At 42.0% G+C, this 22,905-nt stretch overlaps 1 protein-coding gene across 2 annotated transcripts in view; it reads right to left on the reverse strand.

The window, feature by feature from the left end:
• Positions 1-22,905, reverse strand: part of dnah14 (dynein axonemal heavy chain 14) — a 144,187-nt gene that overhangs the window by 101,551 nt on the left and 19,731 nt on the right. For both annotated transcript variants that reach the window (XM_031902515.1, XM_018093963.2), the window contains 10 exons: positions 22,550-22,664; positions 21,221-21,428; positions 20,353-20,401; positions 19,320-19,411; positions 13,134-13,285; positions 11,913-12,263; positions 10,680-11,021; positions 8,438-8,840; positions 7,292-7,482; positions 4,838-5,083 (listed from right to left, as the gene is read on the reverse strand). In XM_031902515.1, the coding sequence (XP_031758375.1) occupies positions 4,838-5,083; positions 7,292-7,482; positions 8,438-8,840; positions 10,680-11,021; positions 11,913-12,263; positions 13,134-13,285; positions 19,320-19,411; positions 20,353-20,401; positions 21,221-21,428; positions 22,550-22,664 (2,149 nt within the window). The remainder of the gene's footprint in view (positions 1-4,837; positions 5,084-7,291; positions 7,483-8,437; positions 8,841-10,679; positions 11,022-11,912; positions 12,264-13,133; positions 13,286-19,319; positions 19,412-20,352; positions 20,402-21,220; positions 21,429-22,549; positions 22,665-22,905) is intronic.

Below are 22,905 nucleotides of genomic sequence, written 5' to 3' on the forward strand. Positions count from 1 at the left end.
CTGCCAGACTCTGCAAGCATTTAAATGGTCTCTTAAAACTCACTTTTCACTCAAGCCTATAACCTAAACCCTGAGAAATACGATTACCCACTGAGCCCCCCTAATCTTCCCTCAAACACTCACTAACCACTGGTTTCCACCTCTCACTCCACACTTACTGTCACTTTACACACCTACATGAACTCTAACACCAGGCTAGTTACCCTGACCTTGTGTCTCAGCCCTCCCATTAGAATGTAAGCTCTTGTGAGCAGGACCCTCCCCCTAGTGTCCCCGATCCTCATCCAAACGTAACTGCAAACCATTTTTGTGAATTGTTTATATGTACATGTTAACTGTTCTGTCTTTTGTACCCCTCTATTCTGTAAAGCGTTGCGTAAATTGATGGCGCTATATAAATAATAATAATGCTGCAAAACTACAGCTGTGTATTAGTTCACAGGGAAACAAGTCCTATACAATCTGTGCCGGTATAATTTCATACAGTATATAAGTTATAATAAGCTATACTGTTACAGTGGAACAGACTTAATGTAAGTGAGAACTGACTGTAACCATGACAAATCTATTTGACAGTTTATGTTAAGAAAGGAACCCATTCATTTTGCATAGGCTATTAAATGGCAGCGCTTTCCCATGTACTGTAGCTATTAATGTGTCTGGTTCCGCTCGGCAGCTGCCATAATTAGTACCCAGCCGGAGTGCTGCAAATATTAACACAAATGCCTATTGCTATTCTTTGCCACTGTCCACCTTAGCTTTGCATAACGTTTCTGCACGTTTGCATTATGTGATTCCTCGTGAAGCCTCAGACGGACTGGATGTAATTATAAAATTATCTTATTTTCCCTAAAGAGGCTCATTAATCTCTAATGACTCTCAGCGGACTTGTGTTGTGCAAGTATTACGAATACAGCAAATGTCCCCAACTGTTATAAGCAATAATGCCTTCATATTGTGTTTCTGTAATTAAATTATTAACAACATCAGGGAAAGAAAATCTTTACTTCTTCTGAAGCAGGAAGATGAGAGCTGTAGTTCATGGCTGTTTAGTTAGTTTGGGTTGAAAAAAGACTAAAGTCAACTCCTCCTAATAACCCCCAGTGGATATATATACAGTATATACCTACAGTGGAGGAAATAATTATTTGACCCCTCACTGATTTTGTAAGTTTGTCCAATGACAAAGAAATGAAAAGTCTCAGAACAGTATCATTTCAATGGTAGGTTTAACAGTGGCAGATAGCACATCAAAAGGAAAATCGAAAAAATAACTTTAAATAAAAGATAGCAACTGATTTGCATTTCATTGAGTGAAATAAGTTTTTGAACCCCTACCAACCATTAAGAGTTCTGGCTCCCACAGAGTGGTTAGACACTTCTACTCAGTCAACCTCATTAAGGACACCTGTCTTAACTAGTCACCTGTATAAAAGACACCTGTCCACAGAATCAATCAATCAAGCAGACTCCAAACTCTCCAACATGGGAAAGACCAAAGAGCTGTCCAAGGATGTCAGAGACAAAATTGTAGACCTGCACAAGGCTGGAATGGGCTACAAAACCATTAGCAAGAAGCTGGGAGAGAAGGTGACAACTGTTGGTGCGATTGTTCGAAAATGGAAGGAGCACAAAATGACCATCAATCGACCTCCCTCTGGGGCTCCACGCAAGATCTCACCTCGTGGGGTGTCAATGATTCTGAGAAAGGTGAAAAAGCATCCTAGAACTACACGGGAGGAGTTAGTTAATGACCTCAAATTAGCAGGGACCACAGTCACCAAGAAAACCATTGGAAACACATTACACCGCAATGGATTAAAATCCTGCAGGGCTCGCAAGGTCCCCCTGCTCAAGAAGGCACATGTGCAGGCCCGTCTGAAGTTTGCCAATGAACACCTGAATGATTCTGTGAGTGACTGGGAGAAGGTGCTGTGGTCTGATGAGACCAAAATAGAGCTCTTTGGCATTAACTCAACTCGCTGTGTTTGGATGAAGAAAAATGCTGCCTATGACCCCCAAAACACCGTCCCCACCGTCAAGCATGGGGGTGGAAACATTTTGCTTTGGGGGTGTTTTTCTGCTAAGGGCACAGGACAACTTATTCGCATTAACGGGAAAATGGACGGAGCCATGTATCGTGAAATCCTGAACGACAACCTCCTTCCCTCTGCCAGGAAACTGAAAATGGGTGGTGGATGGGTGTTCCAGCACGACAATGACCCAAAACATACAGCAAAGGCAACAAAGGAGTGGCTCAAGAAGAAGCACATTAAGGTCATGGAGTGGCCTAATCAGTCTCCGGACCTTAATCCAATAGAAAACCTATGGAGGGAGCTCAAGCTCAGAGTTGCACAGAGACAGAAACCTTAGGGATTTAGAGATGATCTGCAAAGAGGAGTGGGACCAACATTCCTCCTAAAATGTGCGCAAACTTGCTCATCAATTACAAGAAACGTTTGGCCTCTGTGCTTGCAAACAAGGGTTTTTCCACTAAGTATTAAGTCTTTTTTTGTTAGAGGGTTCAAAAACTTATTTCACTCAATGAAATGCAAATCAGTTGCTATCTTTTATTTAAAGTTATTTTTTCGATTTTCCTTTTGATGTGCTATCTGCCACTGTTAAAATAAACCTACCATTGAAATGATACTGTTCTGAGACTTTTCATTTCTTTGTCATTGGACAAACTTACAAAATCAGTGAGGGGTCAAATAATTATTTCCTCCACTGTATAGAGACCTGACTATACACTACCTTATATACACACACACATACCTATACTGCCCCCCCCAGGGTATTGTGCTTGTTCAATAAATCATTCAAGCCCCTCTTAAAGGCATTCCCCAACCTCACTACCTTCACTGTGCTCTCAAGTCTCAGTGTCACTTTCTCAAGTCTAAAATGGTGGGTCTCTGAAGGTTGTCTTTCACAGAGCTAGGCCAAGTGGCTGGGTGTCCTAGGAAATCTGGCCAGTCAACCAGTGCCCTAGGCAACCCAGCCAGCCACTCGGTACTGATCCAGTGTGAGCTCCCCCCACTAAAGTGGTGCTGACAAGCAGCAGTGGGGAACAAATGCCCAGACTAGGGGTAGGTAAAGAAGAGGTACTTGCCTAGAACTCCGCTTTCCCCCCCTCAAGGTTGCGCTCTAGGCACGTTTGAGGGTCACAGCCAAGATGCTGGCAAAGCCCCTAGGCCAATGTTTGGATTATAATTCAGGCCTATACAGAACCATCAGAAAAGGGCAGGCCTTTTTCAAAGGTGTTTTCTAACCTGCCCAAATCCAATAGATTTTTGGCAGATATCACTCAGGCTGGCTGTGGGAAATGCCTCATACATGGAAGAAGTCAAGCTGGCAGCCGTGTATGGGCATCTTAATGGGGCAGTATACCCCTTTGTTCAATATGAGTGCTCTCTATGCTGGCACCATGTCCAAAATGGCGGCGCTGGTGCAGTGAGGTGTGACGTCATTGCATCTGGCCCAAAAGATCAAAATAAACAGACCCGGGTTCAATGCCCAAAGTTCTTGGATGCGCTCTAAATTGTTAATTCTGACTGTTCTTCTGGATTCTGAACCTTTGTCCTGTTTATTGTCTTAGGCCTGGACTACGACCCTGAGATTCTGTAACCCTTTTGGATACTGCATATTGGACTATTTGTTTACCTGAACTAAGCTCAGGGTCAGACTGGGCCAGCGGGGCACTAGGAAAAAACCCCGTGGACCTCAGCCCTACGGCCCAGACCCGTTCCCCACCGGCCCTCCCCCGGCCCACAGATCCCTCTCTCCCAACAGGCCTAAGGTAAGAGTAAAGTATGCGCGCTCAGGGTAGGGGGAAGGAAGATAACGGGGGTGTGGGAACCCTGGGGCAACAGCCCCGCTGGGCCTTGCATCTCCCAGTCCGACCCTGACTAAGCTTCCTCCTTGGTCCTTACTTACACCTGATAAAAGCCAAGCAGGCCCTTACACAGTCTCCCTGATACACTGGAAATCCTATCCTAACTGGTCTTAAGCAGGGTGCAGGGCCCACTGGGACTGCTGCCCAAGGGGTCCTACAGGTGTCCCTGCATCCCCTGTACCCCCTAATCCCCCACAGAGCCTCCCTTACCCCCTACAGAGCCTCCCTAAACCCCCCACAGGGTCCCCCACCCGATGTCCTCCCCTGAGCGCACATAAGTTTAACACATCAGAGAAGGAACGGTCGACAGGGGGATCGCTGGAAAGGGTCGAGTCTGGGCCACCGGGGCCGACCGGGTAGTGATGAGCGAATTGCTTTGGCAGGACTGGATTCGCAGTGAATTTCGGCATTTCGGCATTGGCGAATTGTTTGGCGAAACTTCCATGAAAATGTGCAGCGGAAAAATTCATTGCATGGAATTTTTTTTTGTCGTGCGTCAAATTGGGCGAGGTCGTGTCAAAAAGTGTGGGCGACAAAAACAATAGACATGGGTGACAAAAAAAATCATGCGACACATGCATTTTGCTAATCTTCCGCCGTTTCGTGAATTTTCTTGCCGTTTCGCAAATTTTATGTTGAAGCGAAACGGGACAGATTCGCTCAGCACTACCACCAGGGTTTTTCCCGGTGTCCCAGTCAGACCCTGGCCTTAAGGCTAAACCCCCTTACCCTGTGCCACTACTCCAGCCCCCCAGGGAGGTGAGCCCCTAGTTTTGTCCAGGGGATTTCAGAATGCTACACGTTCAGAGAAAATTCTTTAGCGTATAACATTGTTGTATTTGTAGGGAACATGTGCTTTGTTTAGCAGTAATTTCCAATCTTTTTATTTTAGAAAACGTCTTTTTATGTACAGATATTCAGTAGAACCTCCAACAGAACTGTTACCTTAATTGGCGCCACGTAGCGCGAGCCCTTCACGGTAGATACGATAACCTGGGACTCTTCTATCTGACCCACCACTTCTTCTGCGCAGGCCACAATCCAAATTTCAGAGAGTTCGCTCTTGTGCGGCGTTAGTTTGAGTTCCGTCTTATTCCAGAGACTAATTACTTTGTTTAGCATGCCTTCCAGAGTGGCCTCGTTTGTAGCGGTGGTGGAAGTCTCAATTATTTTATCTTTATGGTGAAATATCTAAAAGTAGAAAAATAAATAATGCAAAGAAAAAGTGTAATTGTCTCGCAGGAGAAACAAGGGCATTTCTGCATTAGAAGTGGCAATAAAAGTGCATTAAACCAGATAATTTAAAGTTTTAATTAGTATTGCTGGATCATTTTCTACCCCTAACGACTTGCAGATCTACTGAGGGAATATCTTTGTTCACAGGGAATGGCGCGGCGACTCTTTGTTTTGGGTATTTTCATGTAACAGATACTGTAATTAAAATAAAAAGTTAACTTTTGCTCAAAGAAGAGTTTTAATAGTCAATTACAGTCAATTTTTGTGCTGCCGAGCAGGGATTGCACCAGTTTCTATGCTTTTACATGCTTTGTGCACTAAATGGTCAATATACATTTTCAGGAATATGTTTAGAAATATAAATGTATTTTTTCCCCTGCCCTTTATGAAGGTTTTACTGACACAGCTGCAGGTCTGGATTTATAATATCCCATAGCCCTCCTATTGTGTTATAATGCCCCTGAAAAGATGAAAGCTGAAACCTACAGCTAATGCCAGACAGGTCTGATTCTTGGCCTGCAGATAAATGCAGGCTGATAATTAATGCCTACACTGACACCGGCTTTTCCATTTGCCTGCACCCCGAACCATTGTGATGGCCCAGACACAGGCACATGAAGCAGATTTTGGCACCAAAATGAAATATTTGCGGTGTTTCTGCACCAAAATCCGCTCCATGTGCCTGTGCAGGTACAGAAAAAGGCTGATCCAGTTATAGTCTGGCATTAGCCTAACAAGCAGACTTACAAATTGGGTTTGCCTTATTGGGGTATGATTAGATAAACAGGGTTGGTAATAAAATACTATTTTTAAAATATTCTTGGCACACTGGTGTAACTATCCATGCAAGCCCCCTGCCAAAAAGTTTTCAGAGGGGCTCAGCACGGCGCAGCAACGCCCCGCCCCCACTACCCGCCACCCACTCGCTTTCAGAAGGAGAGCAGCTGTGGGGATTTCTATTCCTATAGAGGAAGCTGACCCTGCAGCCCTGAATGGACAGAGTTCTGCCTTTTGCTCCCACACTACTTCCTGTTACAGTTACAGCTGCATCACTTCCTGTCAGCTGATCTCTGAGGGGGCACACAGCCCATCACTAAATGGCGGCTCAAGGGAAAGGATGTAAAAGGGCAATATTTACTGATATATATATTCCAGTTTGGGGAGATTTTTTAATAGGTCACTTAACATAATATAAACTATCTGTTGGTTCCTTATTCATTCTGGGGGTGTAGTTTCCCTTTAACAGAAATGCTTGGACTCCTATTATGCACATGAATCACAGACACCTGATGATTATGTGCCATGCCGACCAGCAAACATTATGTTGTTGTTAAATATATATTCACATCACAATATATGCAGGTATGGGACCTGTTATCCTGAAAGCTTAGGACCGGGGGTATTTTGGATAAGGGGTCTTTCCGTAATATGAATCTCCACATCTTAAGTCTACCAAAAAATAATTTAAGCATTAAATGAAGCCAACAGGATTGTTTTCCCCCAATAAGGGGTAATTATATCTTAGTTGGGATCAAGTACAGGTACTGTTTTATTATTACAGAGAAAAGGGAATCATTTAACCATTAAATAAACCCAATAGGGCTGTTCTGCCCCCAATAAGGGGTAATTATATCTTAGTTGGGATCAAGTACAGGTACTGTTTTATTATTACAGAGAAAAGGGAATCATTTAACCATGAAATAAACCCAATAGGGCTGTTCTGCCCCAATAAGGGGTAATTATATCTTAGTTGGGATCAAGTACAGGTACTGTTTTATTATTACAGAGAAAAGGGAATCATTTAACCATGAAATAAACCCAATAGGGCTGTTCTGCCCCAATAAGGGGTAATTATATCTTAGTTGGGATCAAGTACAGGTACTGTTTTATTATTACAGAGAAAAGGGAATCATTTAACCATGAAATAAACCCAATAGGGCTGTTCTGCCCCAATAAGGGGTAATTATATCTTAGTTGGGATCAAGTACAGGTACTGTTTTATTATTACAGACTTGGAATCAAGTGCAAGGTAGTGTTTCTATTATTAGAGAGAACATGAGTCTATGGTAGATGGCCTTCCTGTAATTCTGAGCTTTCTGGATAACAGGTTTCTGAATAACAGATCCCATACCTGTATCAAACCAACAATTTGACTAGTTCTACCTTCAGTTCCAGTAGGTTTTCTAGAGTAAAGTTCTTTTCCTTAGGAATTGATCTCCCAGTAGTGAATTGGATAGTGTCCCAGTGCCTTGGTTTTAGACAAGGATTGCTTAAAGCTACAACAATAGGCAGATTTTGTTTGAAGTCCATAACCGATTCCCGGAGGCTTGCAACAACCTTGTTTACTGGCAAACCTATAATATTAAAGGAAAAAAAATGAATATAAATGTACTACCTTGTAACTCAAAACAAAATAGGATTCACAACAAAAAAAGGAAAGTGGGATAAATTCAGTAAAATGTTTCACACTCACTCAACAGAAAAGTTTTAGGATATAATTTGTGTAAGTATGGGATCAATGCTGGACTGCAGACAGGACCCAAAGTAGTGATGCTCCATACTTCCTCTGGCTCTTTCTGAAAGCTCAGACTCAGGCACACTTTACTGCTGCGCTGCAAGTTGGAGTGATATCCCTCCTCCCCCCCCCCCCAGCAGCCGATCAGCAGAACAATGGGAAGGGAGCAAGATAGCAGCTCCCAGTAGGCATCAGAATAGCACTCAATAGTAAGAAATCCAAGTCCGGCTTGGGACTCCTCCAGTTACATGGGAGTAGGAGAAACAATAGGTTAGCTGAAAGCAGTTCTAATGTGTAGCGCTGGCTGAAAGCTCAGACTCAGGCACACTTTACTGCTGCGCTGCAAGTTGGAGTGATATTCCCCCCCCCTCACCCCCAGCAGCCGATCAGCAGAACAATGGGAAGGGAGCAAGATAGCAGGTCCCAGTAGGTATCAGAATAGCACTCAATAGTAAGAAATCCAAGTCCGGCTTGGGACTCCTCCAGTTACATGGGAGTAGGAGAAACAATAGGTTAGCTGAAAGCAGTTCTAATGTGTAGCGCTGGCTGAAAGCTCAGACTCAGGCACAAGGCACTGAGATGGCGCCTACACACCAATATTACAGCTACAAATACATTTGTTGGTTCAAGAATAAAATGTTAAATTATTTGCTATGTAAACAGTTTAATTTAGAAATTATACCACATAAAAATCAATACAGGATCAACTAGACCATAAAATGCATTATATACTTCATATTGAAATTAGTACTTTCCCATGATGCCCTTTGCTAAATATTTCTGACGTATGTTACCTTTCTCAAGGATGAACAATGTGTGGCTGAACCTATTTACATCCCTTTGGATCACATCCACATTTAGAAGCTCAAATGCTGTTTGTTTCCACTCGGTCGACAGTTTTACCCATTCTTCCTTGGATTCCCAAAGAAGCTTTCGCAGATTTAAATTGCTCTCGGCTTCCGAGAGCTCAGCATTCACTGTCTCACTGGTGATTACTCCTTTTATGTTCTTTTGAGATAGTAGTTCATCCAGTAACTGGGCTTTCATGTGGGTCATAGAGCTTCCAAAGCGTTCCTGGTAGCTGGAGTAGCATCTGGCCTTGTTAGCCAGGACTTCAAACTCTTCCAAGAGGTTCGTTATCATTTCCAGTGCTTCCCGTGGGAATATGTCTCCCTGAAGAAGCAGCGGATTTCTCACCTAATAAAAAAGAACCAAAATGTCATAATTGCATGGCCACTGAACTAGAGATAGAGATCATATTGAAAGTCAGCACACTATTGCACTCATATTACTGCTTATAGAATTTAATAATGAATTCATTAGTAGGAGCCTCATACCCTGGGCACATATAGCATAAAGACTACAATGGTCTTACTAACAATAAAACAGTACCTGTACTTGATCCCAACTAAGATATAATTACCCCTTATTGGGGGCAGAACAATCCTATTGGGTTTATTTCATGGTTAAATGATTCCCTTTTCTCTGTAATAATAAAACAGTACCTGTACTTGATCCCAACTAAGATATAATTACCCCTTATTGGGGGCAGAACAATCCTTTTGGGTTTATTTCATGGTTAAATGATTCCCTTTTCTCTGTAATAATAAAACAGTACCTGTACTTGATCCCAACTAAGATATAATTACCCCTTATTGGGGCAGAACAGCCCTATTGGGTTTATTTCATGGTTAAATGATTCCCTTTTCTCTGTAATAATAAAACAGTACCTGTACTTGATCCCAACTAAGATATAATTACCCCTTATTGGGGCAGAACAGCCCTATTGGGTTTATTTAATGGTTAAATGATTCCCTTTTCTCTGTAATAATAAAACAGTACCTGTACTTGATCCCAACTAAGATATAATTACCCCTTATTGGGGCAGAACAGCCCTATTGGGTTTATTTCATGGTTAAATGATTCCCTTTTCTCTGTAATAATAAAACAGTACCTGTACTTGATCCCAACTAAGATATAATTACCCCTTATTGGGGCAGAACAGCCCTATTGAGTTTATTTCATGGTTAAATGATTCCCTTTTCTCTGTAATAATAAAACAGTACCTGTACTTGATCCCAACTAAGATATAATTACCCCATATTGGGGGCAGAACAGTCCTATTGGGTTTATTTAATGGTTAAATGATTCCCTTTTCTCTGTAATAATAAAACAGTACCTGTACTTGATCCCAACTAAGATAGAATAAATTCTTATCCTTATTATAATTCCATACCTATACTTCATTTTACATGAAACTGAATTTAAATGTGCAGGTCCGGATTTGTGGAAAGGCCACAAAGGCCCGGGCCTAGGGCGGCAAAAATTGGGGGGCGGCATGCTGCCCCGCCGCACCAAAATATTAAAGTTTATTGCGCATACGGAGCAATGGGGACCTCTCCCCCACTGCTCCGTATGCGATTGAAAAGGGCTGCGCATGCGCAATCGCGAGTTCGCGCATGCGCGGGGGGAGGTTTGCCGTTCGCGCATGCGCAGGGGGCGTTCGCCGTTCGCGCATGCGCAGGGGGGGGCGCGACAGAGAGGGGGCGGCCTCGGGGCGCCCGGCCAACAAATCCGGCCCTGTAAATGTGTCTGGCAGTTTGTATGGGGGTTATCACTTTGGAATTTAGTATCATAAATGCAAAATCTATTTAGACTAAAATGCTGCAGGCAGCAACAAGCGTCCCTCTGCACTATCCCATTATCAATATATATAGGACATAAGACATTCTATGCATTAAGCTACCAAACAACGCCCTCCCCTTTATGCTGCCAATATGGCCGAAATCGTCCTTTTTTGATAAAAGTAACAGGTGATCAGTTTATGGGACAAAGCATCGTTAAATTAGGCAGGAAATCTGATCTGAGAATTATTTTGGCTCATCAGGTCACCTTTTTGGGGGGAGACCAATCAGATCAGACAAAACAGAAACAGATTTCATGTTTGGTTGTGACTTTCTGTTTAATGGCCACTTTAAGTGCCACCTGGTCCCTTAAGAAATTCTAAGAAAATATAAACCTCCCATTTGTACATACCTTGACCTTGAATTCCATCAACTCCGAGTGCAGCTGGGATATATATGTGTCCAGATCCCCGCTGAATCGAACAATATTCTCATCTTTTTTCGCTTCGCAGAAAAGGACGGCTGACTTTAGCTGCTGGAAGCTGGGGATGAGACTTTGGTAGTGGGCTGTCTCCTCTGGAGAAATGGCCATGTTGTACTCCTTGGCAATAGAATAGAGCTGCACTATGGTGCTGTACTCTCTCTCCAGGGACGGAACCTCGGAGGAAATCTGCCCGAGAAACGTTAGGTGCTCCACAAATTCCTCCACGCCCCTGAGGTCTTTGTTCAGCTTTCTCTGTGCTTTGTCTATCACCTAAACATAAACAATTAATATTGTTGAAAATTATTCTGTCCCTTGCATATGGGTTTTGGTGTTGGGTACCAGTGACATAAAATTGTTTGCAAAGCCCCTCCCACTGAGGAATATAGTGCTATATTTCAATAGCAGTGGGTGTGGCCTCCCATATTATTTGGAGAACACTGCCCAAGCAGCTAGATCCACCCACTAGTGACAAGCAAGAGGGGCATGTTATAATGGCTCACGAGATGCTGTTTATGGCTTACTCCAGTAGAACATATTGGAGAACTTTACAAAAGGTTGAATTTTTTACAAAACTAAAGGGAAACTATCCCCCCAGAATGAATACGTAACCGACAGACAGTTTATATTATGTTAAGGGGCCTATTAAAGAATCTCCCCAAACTGGAATTTATATATCAGTAAATATTGCCCTTTTACATCCTTTCCCTTGAGCTGCCATTTAGTGATGGGCTGTGTGCTCCCTCAGAGATCAGCTGACAGGAAGTGATGCAGCTCTAACTGTAACAGGAAGTAGTGTGGGAGTAAAAGGCAGAACTCTGCCCATTCATTGGCTGATGGGGCCTAGCATGTATGTGTGCCTTGGCTTGTTTGTGTGCACTGTGACTCCTATGATCCCAGGGGGCGGCCCTTAGTACATAAAATGTCAGTTTCCTATTTAGGATTACCCAATGGCACATACTGCTAAATAAGTATATTTATATGAAAATGGTTTATTTAGATGAAGCAGGGTTTTACATATGAGATGTTTATGCAATATATTTTTATAGAGACCTACATTGTTTGGGGGTACAGTTTTCCTTTAAATTCATATACAATTGTCCCTTGCACCCTTCTTCCTGATCTCCCTAATGTGCCCATATCACAAGGGACCACCCGACTTACTTCTAGAAGCTGAATATTCCTGGCGTAGGCTCTCACAGGTAAGGTTGAATTGATCAGTTCGATTACATTTTCCAAGTGTTGCAGGCAGTGGGCCTGATAGTCCAAGCTTCTGACCTGAATAGCCCGCACACGCGCCTCAATGTTCATTTCCTTACAATCTATAATGTAGCCTTTAAACATGGCCAGAAGGTTCCTGTAGTCGGCAGGTGTCGGCTCTGCTGGCAAAGCTGCTCTCATTCTGCCCATCACACTCTCAGCTGCTTCTACCATTGTGCAGAACTTCTTAAATTGGCCGCTGTACATTTCTACCTCCTCCATTACGGCATGAACAATAGCATTCATTCTGCTTACCTGTTGAAGCACAAAAAATCAGACATAGCTCAGGGCCACAGTGTGAATGTATAATGCAGGTATGGGACCTGTTATCCAGAACATTTGGGATCTGGGGTCTTTTGGTAATTTGGATCTCTGTACCTTAAGTCTACTAAAAATTCATTTATAAATAAAATAAACCCAATAGGATTGTTCTGCCCCAATAAGGGGTAATTATATCTTAGTTGGGATCAAGTACAGGTACTGTTTTATTATTACAGAGAAAAGGGAATCATTTAACCATTAAATAAACCCAATAGGGCTGTTCTGCCCCCAATAAGGGGTAATTATATCTTAGTTGGGATCAAGTACAGGTACTGTTTTATTATTACAGAGAAAAGGGAATCATTTAACCATTAAATAAACCCAATAGGGCTGTTCTGCCCCCAATAAGGGGTAATTATTTCTTAGTTGGGATCAAGTACAGGTACTGTTTTATTATTACAGAGAAAAGGGAATCATTTAACCATGAAATAAACCCAATAGGGCTGTTCTGCCCCAATAAGGGGTAATTATATCTTAGTTGGGATCAAGTACAGGTACTGTTTTATTATTACAGAGAAAAGGGAATCATTTAACCATGAAATAAACCCAATAGGGCTGTTCTGCCCCCAATAAGGGGTAATTATATCTTAGTTGGGATCAAGTACAGGTACTGTTTTATTATTACAGAGAAAAGGGAATCATTTAACCATTAAATAAACCCAATAGGGCTGTTCTGCCCCCAATAAGGGGTAATTATATCTTAGTTGGGATCAAGTACAGGTACTGTTTTATTAATACAGGGTAAATATGATAAACTAATGGTTTCCCAAGGGGCGCTGCTGCACATCCTAGCTGTATACCTACATTGCTTTGGTAATCTGGGTCCATTCCAAGAAGCAGTTCACAGTTCGGCCATGGCTGCTGATTTATCTTTTGTTTTCCCACCTTCTTATCTTGGCATGGTTGAGAGCGGAACTTGGAAAGTCGAGTCTCTTGGCTGAATGAAGTAATTTTACCTAAAATGCAGGGAAATGATAAATATACATACCCTACACACACCAAGCGGCTTTTAATCTTTTTTTTGAAACATCAACTAAAGCCCTTACCGGGGGCAGCCATTCCTGCACTGGTACAGCTGGGGTGTTTGCTACAGAAACCCTACTATAGTTTATATAAATACCCCGCTCTGTAGCCCCGGGGCAGCCATTCCTGCACTGGTACAGCTGGGGTGTTTGCTACAGAAACCCTACTATAGTTTATATAAATACCCCGCTGTGTAGCCCCGGGGGCAGCCATTCCTGCACTGGTACAGCTGGGGTGTTTGCTACAGAAACCCTACTATAGTTTATATAAATACCCCGCTGTGTAGCCCCGGGGGCAGCCATTCCTGCACTGGTACAGCTGGGGTGTTTGCTACAGAAACCCTACTATAGTTTATATAAATACCCCGCTCCCTGTGTAGCCCCGGGGGCAGCCACTCCGCAACGGGTACAGCTGGGGTGTTTGCTACAGAAACCCTACTATAGTTTATATAAATACCCCGCTGTGTAGCCCCGGGGGCAGCCATTCCTGCACTGGTACAGCTGGGGTGTTTGCTACAGAAACCCTACTATAGTTTATATAAATACCCCGCTGTGTAGCCCCGGGGGCAGCCATTCCTGCACTGGTACAGCTGGGGTGTTTGCTACAGAAACCCTACTATAGTTTATATAAATACCCCGCTGTGTAGCCCCGGGGGCAGCCATTCCTGCACTGGTACAGCTGGGGTGTTTGCTACAGAAACCCTACTATAGTTTATATAAATACCCCGCTGTGTAGTTTATATTTATATAAACTATAGTAGGGTTTCTGTAGCAAACACCCCAGCTGTACCAGTGCAGGAATGGCTGCCCCCGGGGCTACACAGCGGGGTATCTATATAAACTATAGTAGGGTTTCTGTAGCAAACACCCAACTTTTACCAGTGTAGGTCAGTAGTACTTAATATATTAAATACTTTGCTACAATTTTTGGTGTTACTGTTCCTTTAGTCCATGCCATATCACTGCTGTATATCAATCATATAGCAGTACTATGAAAATCCCACACTGGAGCCCACACATTCAGAAGATCCCACTATGCAATGGTTGGGTGCTATTCCATTATACAGACAGCACCGATGTATTGTGCTCCTCCTGCCTCAGCCATTCCTACACAGCATGAATCTCATCTCCAACTCTTTAATACAATAATAGAAATTTCATCAGAAATCTTAATGAGCCATCTTCCTAGGAGTAATGATCTGCGTAGAAATGAATGGCATTTTAAGTTTCAATACATGACAGTAAGAGTATATTTAGAATTGCATTGCGACTGAGGAAAATGAAAAATAACCCGCTGTTTGGGTATAAACAATGGTTACCAAAAAAAGGATCCTATCTTATATCCACTCTTTATTTTGGGGTCTTTTTTCTAGGCAGCCCCTCTAGCAGCTCTACCTGTCCCCTAGGTTAGGGTGTACTGATGGGTGCAGCCTACAGCAGGGCCCTGTACAACCTTGCACAGAAGTGTCCTTTAGATGTGCATTTAGGGGGGCTCTTGCTCTATTCAGGGCTCTAGTGCTCTCATTAGGGCTCTAGCGCTCTCATTAGGGCTCTAGCGCTCTCATTAGGGCTCTAGCGCTCTCATTAGGGCTCTAGTGCTCTCATTAGGGCTCTAGCGCTCTCATTAGGGCTCTAGTGCTCTCATTAGGGCTCTAGCGTTCTCATTAGGGCTCTAGCGCACTCATCCAGGGTCTGTGTAAATTACCTCTTGTGACTCTGCTCCATGGCTGCCTATGGAAATCGCATGAAAATGGCTGCATTCTTGCCTAATAATTCCCTTGCGCATGTAGAATCACATGCCAACAGGCCTTGCTGGTGCTTTCAAGATCCCCAAAGGCAGTAAGGTGGGGTATTTTGTTATATTTTTTTAGAACAAAAAAAAAAATAAGTAGAGAGGAGCAGTAACCTATAGCAACCAATCAGCAGGAAGCATTTACTTCGGACTGTGGGGTGCAGGGCCAACTCGTATAATATAGTTACTGTTGGGTGCGCCGGGGGAAGGAGAACAGCAGCCGCCAGGAGCTCCGGGGATTGGGTCTGGACCAGTCCGTCCTTGACTGGTCACCTGTCTAAAAGCAAGCGTCTAATTGGTTGCTATGGGTTACTGCTCCTGGGCAAACTTAGTGCATTTTATTACATATGGGGAAAGAGTATTTTTATTACATTTGAACTTAAATTTGTTATTTTCTAATTAAATGTCAGTGGGGAAATCTCCTCCCAAAAACTGCTCCAGTATCCATTAATTAACCATTTTCAGTTGTTAAGTAAGTTATTTGGAAATTAATTGCTGTTGAGAGCAGTGTTTAGAAGTCAGTGCTCTCATATAAATATAAATATAATAACACTGAAAACTGGGTTTATGTATATTGGAAAGTTGCTTAGAACTATTAGAAATGTGCGGATATGGCTGTATTTATTTGTTTGCTTATTTATTCAGATTAAATACTCTACGGAATCTGCCTTTCCCAAAGTCAATGGGGGTCATTTATAAAGTCCGCGCAGAGATTTATTTTTCAAAAATGGTTGTTTTGCACATGTTTTCCCCTAAACACTGACGTTTTGCACTGCTGTGTCTTTTCTTTTTTGTGTGGCTCGCAGTGAAATGCGAATTGTGCACAAAAATTCGCTAAGTAGCGATGAGCGAGTTTTTACGGCAGGCATGGATTTGCAGCGAAATTGAGCATTTCGCCATTGGCGAATTGGTTTGCAAAACTTCCGTGAAAATTTGGCGCAGAAAAATTTGTTGCGTGTCAAAAAAAAGTTGCGGTCACGTCAAATTGGGCGCGGTTGCGTCATAATTGTGCACAGTCGCGTCAACATTGGGCACAGTCATGTCAAAAAGACGCGGGCGACAAAAAAATCGAACAACAAATGCATTTCTCTAAATTTTCTTGCTGTTTTGCAAATTTTATGGCGAAGTGAAACGGGACAGATTCGCTCATCACTACAAATGAGATTGCGGTTTGTGTGAGCAGGCCCTCTTTGCGCATTTATTGCGCGTGAATATAGGGCCAATTTTCACTTCACGAATTCCATTTTGCAATTTGCAAAATCAAAGTTGTGGTGACGCACCGACGCACAGTGTGCGCATAAATATTCGCAATCTGCAGATATACCATATTTAAAAAGCTTTCACACTATGAATAAAAAAATGACAATTATGTTTGCACATTACATGCACCAGTCTGGTCCAGCTTTATAAATATAAACAGGGGCAGGGCGAATATATTCACTGTGCAAATAATTCTGCTCTGCACAAATTTTATAAATGACCCCCAGTGAGTTAATAAAGACCTGGTTGTCACAGAATGACATGCTGCTGAATATATATGTCTTTATGGGATAAAATCAAGAGTTCATACACAGTTCTCCATTTGGAATATATTCATATCACAGCTTTAGAGACCGTGGAATTGGGCAAATTAAGCTGCAAGCTATTAACTGGCTGCACAAATGATAGTACTATGGCTGTTACGGCTTCCATATTGTACTGCCAGATGGAATATTGAGCAACAATGACAAATAAAGATGTATTTTTCTAATAACAACAGATATAATCAGCTCCATTCTACAGATAAGGAGGAAAAATGTGAAGGGTTTTCTGAAAAGCAGCATTTGTGTCCTATGTCTGGAACGGAATCCAATCTAGGTGTGCAGTGTGGGATAGAAGGTTTCCATGTGTCTAGGTGTGCAGTGAGGGGCTAGAATGTTTCCCTGTGTCTACGTGTGCAGTGAGGGGCTAGAATGTTCCCCTGTGTCTAGGTGTGCAGTGAGTTTAGAATGTTGCCCTGTGTCTAGGTGTGCAGTGAGGGGCTAGAGTGTCTAGGTGTGCAGTGAGGGGCTAGAATGTTTCCCTATGTCTAGGTGTGCAGTGAGAGGCTAGAATGTTTCCCTATGTCTAGGTGTGCTGTGAGAGGCTAGAATGTTTCCCTGTGTCTAGGTGTGCAGTGAGGGGCTAGAATGTTTCCCTATGTCTAGGTGTGCAGTGAGAGGCTAGAATGTTTCCCTGTGTCTAGGTGTGCAGTGAGGGGCTAGAATGTTTCCCTATGTCTAGGTGTGCAGTGAGAGGCTAGAATGTTTCCCTGTGTCTAGGTGTACAGTGAGGGGCTAGAATGTTTCCCTATGTCTAGGTGTGCTGTGAGAGGCTAGAATGTTTCCCTGTGTCTAGGTGTGCAGTGAGGGGCTAGAATGTTTCCCTATGTCTAGGTGTGCAGTGAGAGGCTAGAATGTTTCCCTGTGTCTAGGTGTACAGTGAGGGGCTAGAATGTTTCCCTATGTCTAGGGAAAATGAATAGTAGAACTGTTTTGTATAACACACATTTTCTAAAGGTATGAGAAAAGTTCTTAGAAGTAAAGAAAAAGAGATTTTGGGATCCCTAAAGGGATGTTTGTTATATGCTGTATAGAGATTCATGGGGGTGTAATGTAATGACAAAGTTGGCTCTGGGAGTAGTGACCCATAGCAACTGAGCAATTGGTTGCATAAACAGACAACTGATTGATTCGTTGCTATGGGTTAATCTGGGCATACAGATAAAGTTCTGCAAGTTTGGCTGGCAGGTCAGATTGTGGCGATCCTGGTTCTGGATCCAATGTATCTAAGGGATTCTCACAAGCGCTCCTGGGAATATTCTGAGGGTATAGCAGGAGAAGCATTCAATGTTTGTGTAATAAAAACAGACATTTTTACCTTATTTATCAGTTTACAAATGAATTTTTTTCTACTTCGAAAAAGTTTGCACTTTAAAAAATCAGAATATGAAAAACTCCCATAAGAATTCATAAGAATTCACTCCCCCCTCCCATCAGAATGTGTGATCTGAGATACCAATGGCTAGAGCTGCAGCAGAAAGCTATAAAGACCAAGCTAAACAAATGGAGGAAGCTTCTAGGGCTGTTTACTCAGGTATGGTAAAGCTTTCTGCAGAATAAATATAGGGTTCTAGGTGGCACTAATGTGGCAAATCTATTGGCAGTCAAATCACTTTCATTCTAAAGGGGAGGGAATGTTAATGTGTCCCAGCTGAGACAGAATACATTATAACTAACACAACTCTCTGCTTCTGGAAGCCTAATGTTATCTGATATATACTCTAATGATAGAACTATATCAAGGATACTGAATGCCGTCATCCTCTTTGACTTTCATGTAGTATCTGAAGGAGTTCCATAATAGCAATCCTGCTCTTTCCGCTGCCCATTTATCAGGCATACAACTGAACTGCTAATTCATCACACGTAATATTGGGAAAATAATAGGCACTCGGATGACCCTTTGTACAATTCTAACAGAAATGTTCAGATAACATTAATAATCACTGTGTTTGGGCTCCAAATCCAATATCCTGTAGTAGCATATAGGGAAATGGTGCCAACTGAAGATGAACTTTTGAGTACAGACAGGTATTTACAAACTTTAAAGGGAACTAAAGCTTAATTAAAGAAGTAGGTTAGAAATGCTGCATGTTATGTTTTGGGCTTCTAAACTGTAGCCCTTTAGCTTTAGGGAAGGTCTGTGCCCCAAAAGATGCCCCCAGTAGCATCTCAAGACACCAGCACTAATAGGAAAGACCCTACAATAAACCCCCAACACTCCTTTTATAAAGTGCAGGATAGAAATATCTGGTTTGTCAATTTAATTGCATTATTGTCACTTTACTGTTACTGGTCCTCTGAATCTGAGGATAATATAGTGCTCTTGTCCTAAATCTTTTCTAAAGAATTAAAAAAAAATTGTAGTACCGTGTTAGCTAGTGTAAAAAATAATAACAAAAACACAAATACAAGAGTATTGTAGAAATGATACCTATATTGGCTAACAATAAAAATACATTGCGAGCATTCGGAGCTCTGAAAGCTTGCAATGTATTTTTATTGTTAGCCAATATAGGGTTTTTTTTTATTACTAAAGAATCCAAGCATTATTCTGCATAGTTTCCTATGAGGCAATCAGTGAAAATGAACATACCTATTGCTTGCTCAAAGCCATCCACAATCCCCTGTATGTGAGTCTCAAATTCACTTCTTGAAGGGACCAAAGCCACACACTTGGGTAAAGATCTGCAAGAAACAATTCAATAAACAAAACAAATCTTGCAATATTTAGGCAACAATACACTGATATTGTCTCAGAACCAGTGTGGAGACAAGAGGCAGTCCCTGCTTATGCCAGTGGGGTCGTACATGGTAAAGGGGTAAAGGAGGGTTAAAAATTTTTTGCTGGGGGCCTTGGAAGGTTCAGCAACACCCCTGCTCAAGCCTTTATTAATTACAGGGAAGGGAACCACAAAAGGCACAGTTGTGCACATACCCAAGTCTGTAGTGAATCACATTTACAATAAGCACCACAGTTCTCATTAACTATAATTTGAAACATTATATTCCCCTTATGCTGTGTAGACAAGTGCATTCTGAGGCTGCAATTGCTCTGAATTATTTAAAATATAACATTTATTTCTGCAACGTATTACAGAGAAATGTAAGCTGTTACTGGCAGATAGGGTCCCACTTAAGGTGGACATACATGTTAAGATCCGCTTACCTGGCGAGGTTGCCAAGCAAGTGGATCTTCTCCCGATATCCCCACTTACGGGTGGGCGATATCGGGGAAAATGTAGGCTAGTTCAATAGTCTGGCTCTGGGGCCAAATGATCGAATTATAACAGGTGTAGTCGGTTCAGGGACCGCATCAACAAGCCGATGCGGCCCCCGATCCCACTAAATCTTTTAACCTGCCCGATTGATATCTGCCCAATTTCAGGACAGATATCGGTCAGGAATGCCTGTCGTTGCTGCCCCTACACGGGCCGATAAGCTGCCGAATCGGTCTAAGGGACACATATCGGCAGCTACAATCGACCGTGTATGGGCACCTTTACAATAGCAGATAGGAAACAATTTGGATAGTATTAGTGTACAGTAAAATAAATATCAACATAGCGGATTCTTTATCAAACAAACAATTACCTAATAATTTTTAGTTGTCCTTTGCACTCTCTTACCTTTCTAATGCTTCTTTATCGTTACTGTCATCCCCAGAGTCGTCGGCATCTAAAACATTAGATTAATATAATTTACACTATTTACACTAAAATGATGCACTAAACAAGGCACCAATATAGTTGTACCCCCCATCAGAATAATAATTGCTCTGGCAGTACCCCCTTCATTGCTATACAAAACTATGGAAAATATTGATATGGCATTACAGAGTTTGGTATCTTACTGTATTCATTGATACATGTATAGCATGTATGTATGTCTGTGAAATTTCACCCCTTAGTACTATAAAAAAAAACTAAGGATATCACCGCTATGCAAAAAAGCTCTGAATTACAGGAAGCATCCCACAGACTCCATTTTAAGCAAATAATTCTTATTTTTTAATGATTAACTTTTATTTTGTAATAATAAAACATAAAACTGGTCCTAACTAAGCTGCATAAATCCATATTGGTGACAAAACAATAGTTTTTGGCTGCCGGGGTCGGTGACACCAATTTGAAAGCTGGAAAGAGTTAGAAGAAGAAGGCAAATAGTTCAAAAACAATAAAAAATAAATAATGAAGACCAATTGAAAAGTTGCTTACAACTGCCCATTCTATAATGTACTAAAAGTAAACCTAAAGGCCACACACCATATCATCAGTATTTGACAAAGCAATGGAACTAACAGATGTGGCCAATAACAACAAGGAGATAACCAATATTACAGTATAAGCAATTTAATATTACATTTTTGTGTATAGTGCCTCAATAAAGAATTGATACACTCATTAGTATCTTACAATGGATATCTTCTAGCTATGCCAAGTAATTGTATGTTAGATGAGAAAGATGCAACTAATTGTTCTATAATCCCTTTCCTACCGTCATTCAGGCGATCCTCTGCGGTTTCAGTAGGATAATGAGTGAGTTCTTCAAGCGGCACATCCTTCCCTGAGTAATGGGACCCTTCAGCTGGCAGCTTGGAGCCATGACCTGCCATATTGCTCTGATTGCTCAGTGTTAGATTTACCTCAAACAGAGGCGCCGCTTCTTCATTTCCATCTATGTTTCCGCTAATGTCGCTCAGTAACTGAGGGGAAGCGGGAAAAACAATAACATCTGTTTAAAGTGATCAGGTAAAAACAATGAATAGCATTCCCAGTCCGGGGGGGGGGGGTTCAGGGTACTGAAGAGTGTTTATTAGGGGACACTGTTGTTTATTTTGCAGTTGGTGAGTTCGTAGTGCTTTTATATATGCGTATTTATATATGGGATGCGCCACAGGGCACTTTGGGGCCGATTCGCTAAAGGTTGATAACGCATATTGCATGCTTTTTTGCGTTAAAAAGCATGCGATAATTAAGTACTGATTCATCAAAGTCATTTCGCATGCGTTAAGACGCATATTTCATGCGCAAAAAAACACACTATCGCAATGCGTTATTTACCTCACATTGCGTTAATTCTCGCATAGAAATAATACTAACGCATGATTCACAAACACATATGAAACGCGCTAAATATCGCATTAGTCTGTGTGAAAATTAACACCCACTTGGGGCAGGCGGTACTTAATGAAAATTGTAGTTCATGAGCTTTTGGCAACACAACATGGACTTTGCAGTGGGATTTATTCAAGTATGGGGCCGATTCATTAAAACACGAATTCGAATCCCGAATGGGAAAAATTCGGATTGGACACGATAATTTCTGAAGATCGCAAATATCACGAAAATGCACGATAATATCGCATTGGCGATCAGAAAGTCACGAAATTCTCATACTGAACGATTGTAAACAGCAGAACCTTTCTGAATTTTTTGCCCAAGCGTACGAAAAAGTCACGCGGGCATACGAAAAAGTCGCACAAGCGAGAAAAAATCAGCAAAAATATGCTCGGAGCGTTCGTGTCTAAATAAATCTCCCCCTATGTGTTGGCCCTAGAGTCATGCATCCTCCAGTTTTCAGGGAAATGGTAATTTTCAGAACAGTAGTTTTTCGAAAGTAATGGTTACGTGCGTAAAATCGTGCGCTAATATAGCATGCGGCGAAATATATCGCACACAGCCGATGGATAACCCATCCATTTAAATAGAAAGTATTAAAAGGCAGGGAAATGCAGTGTCAACGTCATGAATTCCCCTGAAAGCACCTATGTCTCACAGGCCATAATAGTTCTACAAGACTAAAATAAAGGGAAATCCAAATTACTCTGGCAATTTCTGGCTGATTCATGGTGTGTTGCTTGTCATTGTTCTTAAATGGATCCAACTGATTTTTGTTCAGTGACTCAGAAAAAGGGAAACAGGTTTCTTCTCTTCCATCACTGCAATGACAAAAACTGAATAATCACAAAGCCTGATAATAAACCAAATCAGTTGCGTATGTGCTGCTGGGGGAAAACGCATTTGAAATGAAAAAAGAAAATTCAATTGAATTCACAAACTTATTATATTTTCCCACTGCAAAGTTCAAGCTATAGAGAAACACTGGGGTAACTGTCACCCTGCTATAGTTCCAGGGGTACCCAGGGCACAAATAAGCACTCACCCCAAATCCCCCCCAAC

This window comes from Xenopus tropicalis, chromosome 5 (genome assembly GCF_000004195.4).
Source record: "Xenopus tropicalis strain Nigerian chromosome 5, UCB_Xtro_10.0, whole genome shotgun sequence".
Classification (NCBI taxonomy): domain Eukaryota; kingdom Metazoa; phylum Chordata; class Amphibia; order Anura; family Pipidae; genus Xenopus; species Xenopus tropicalis.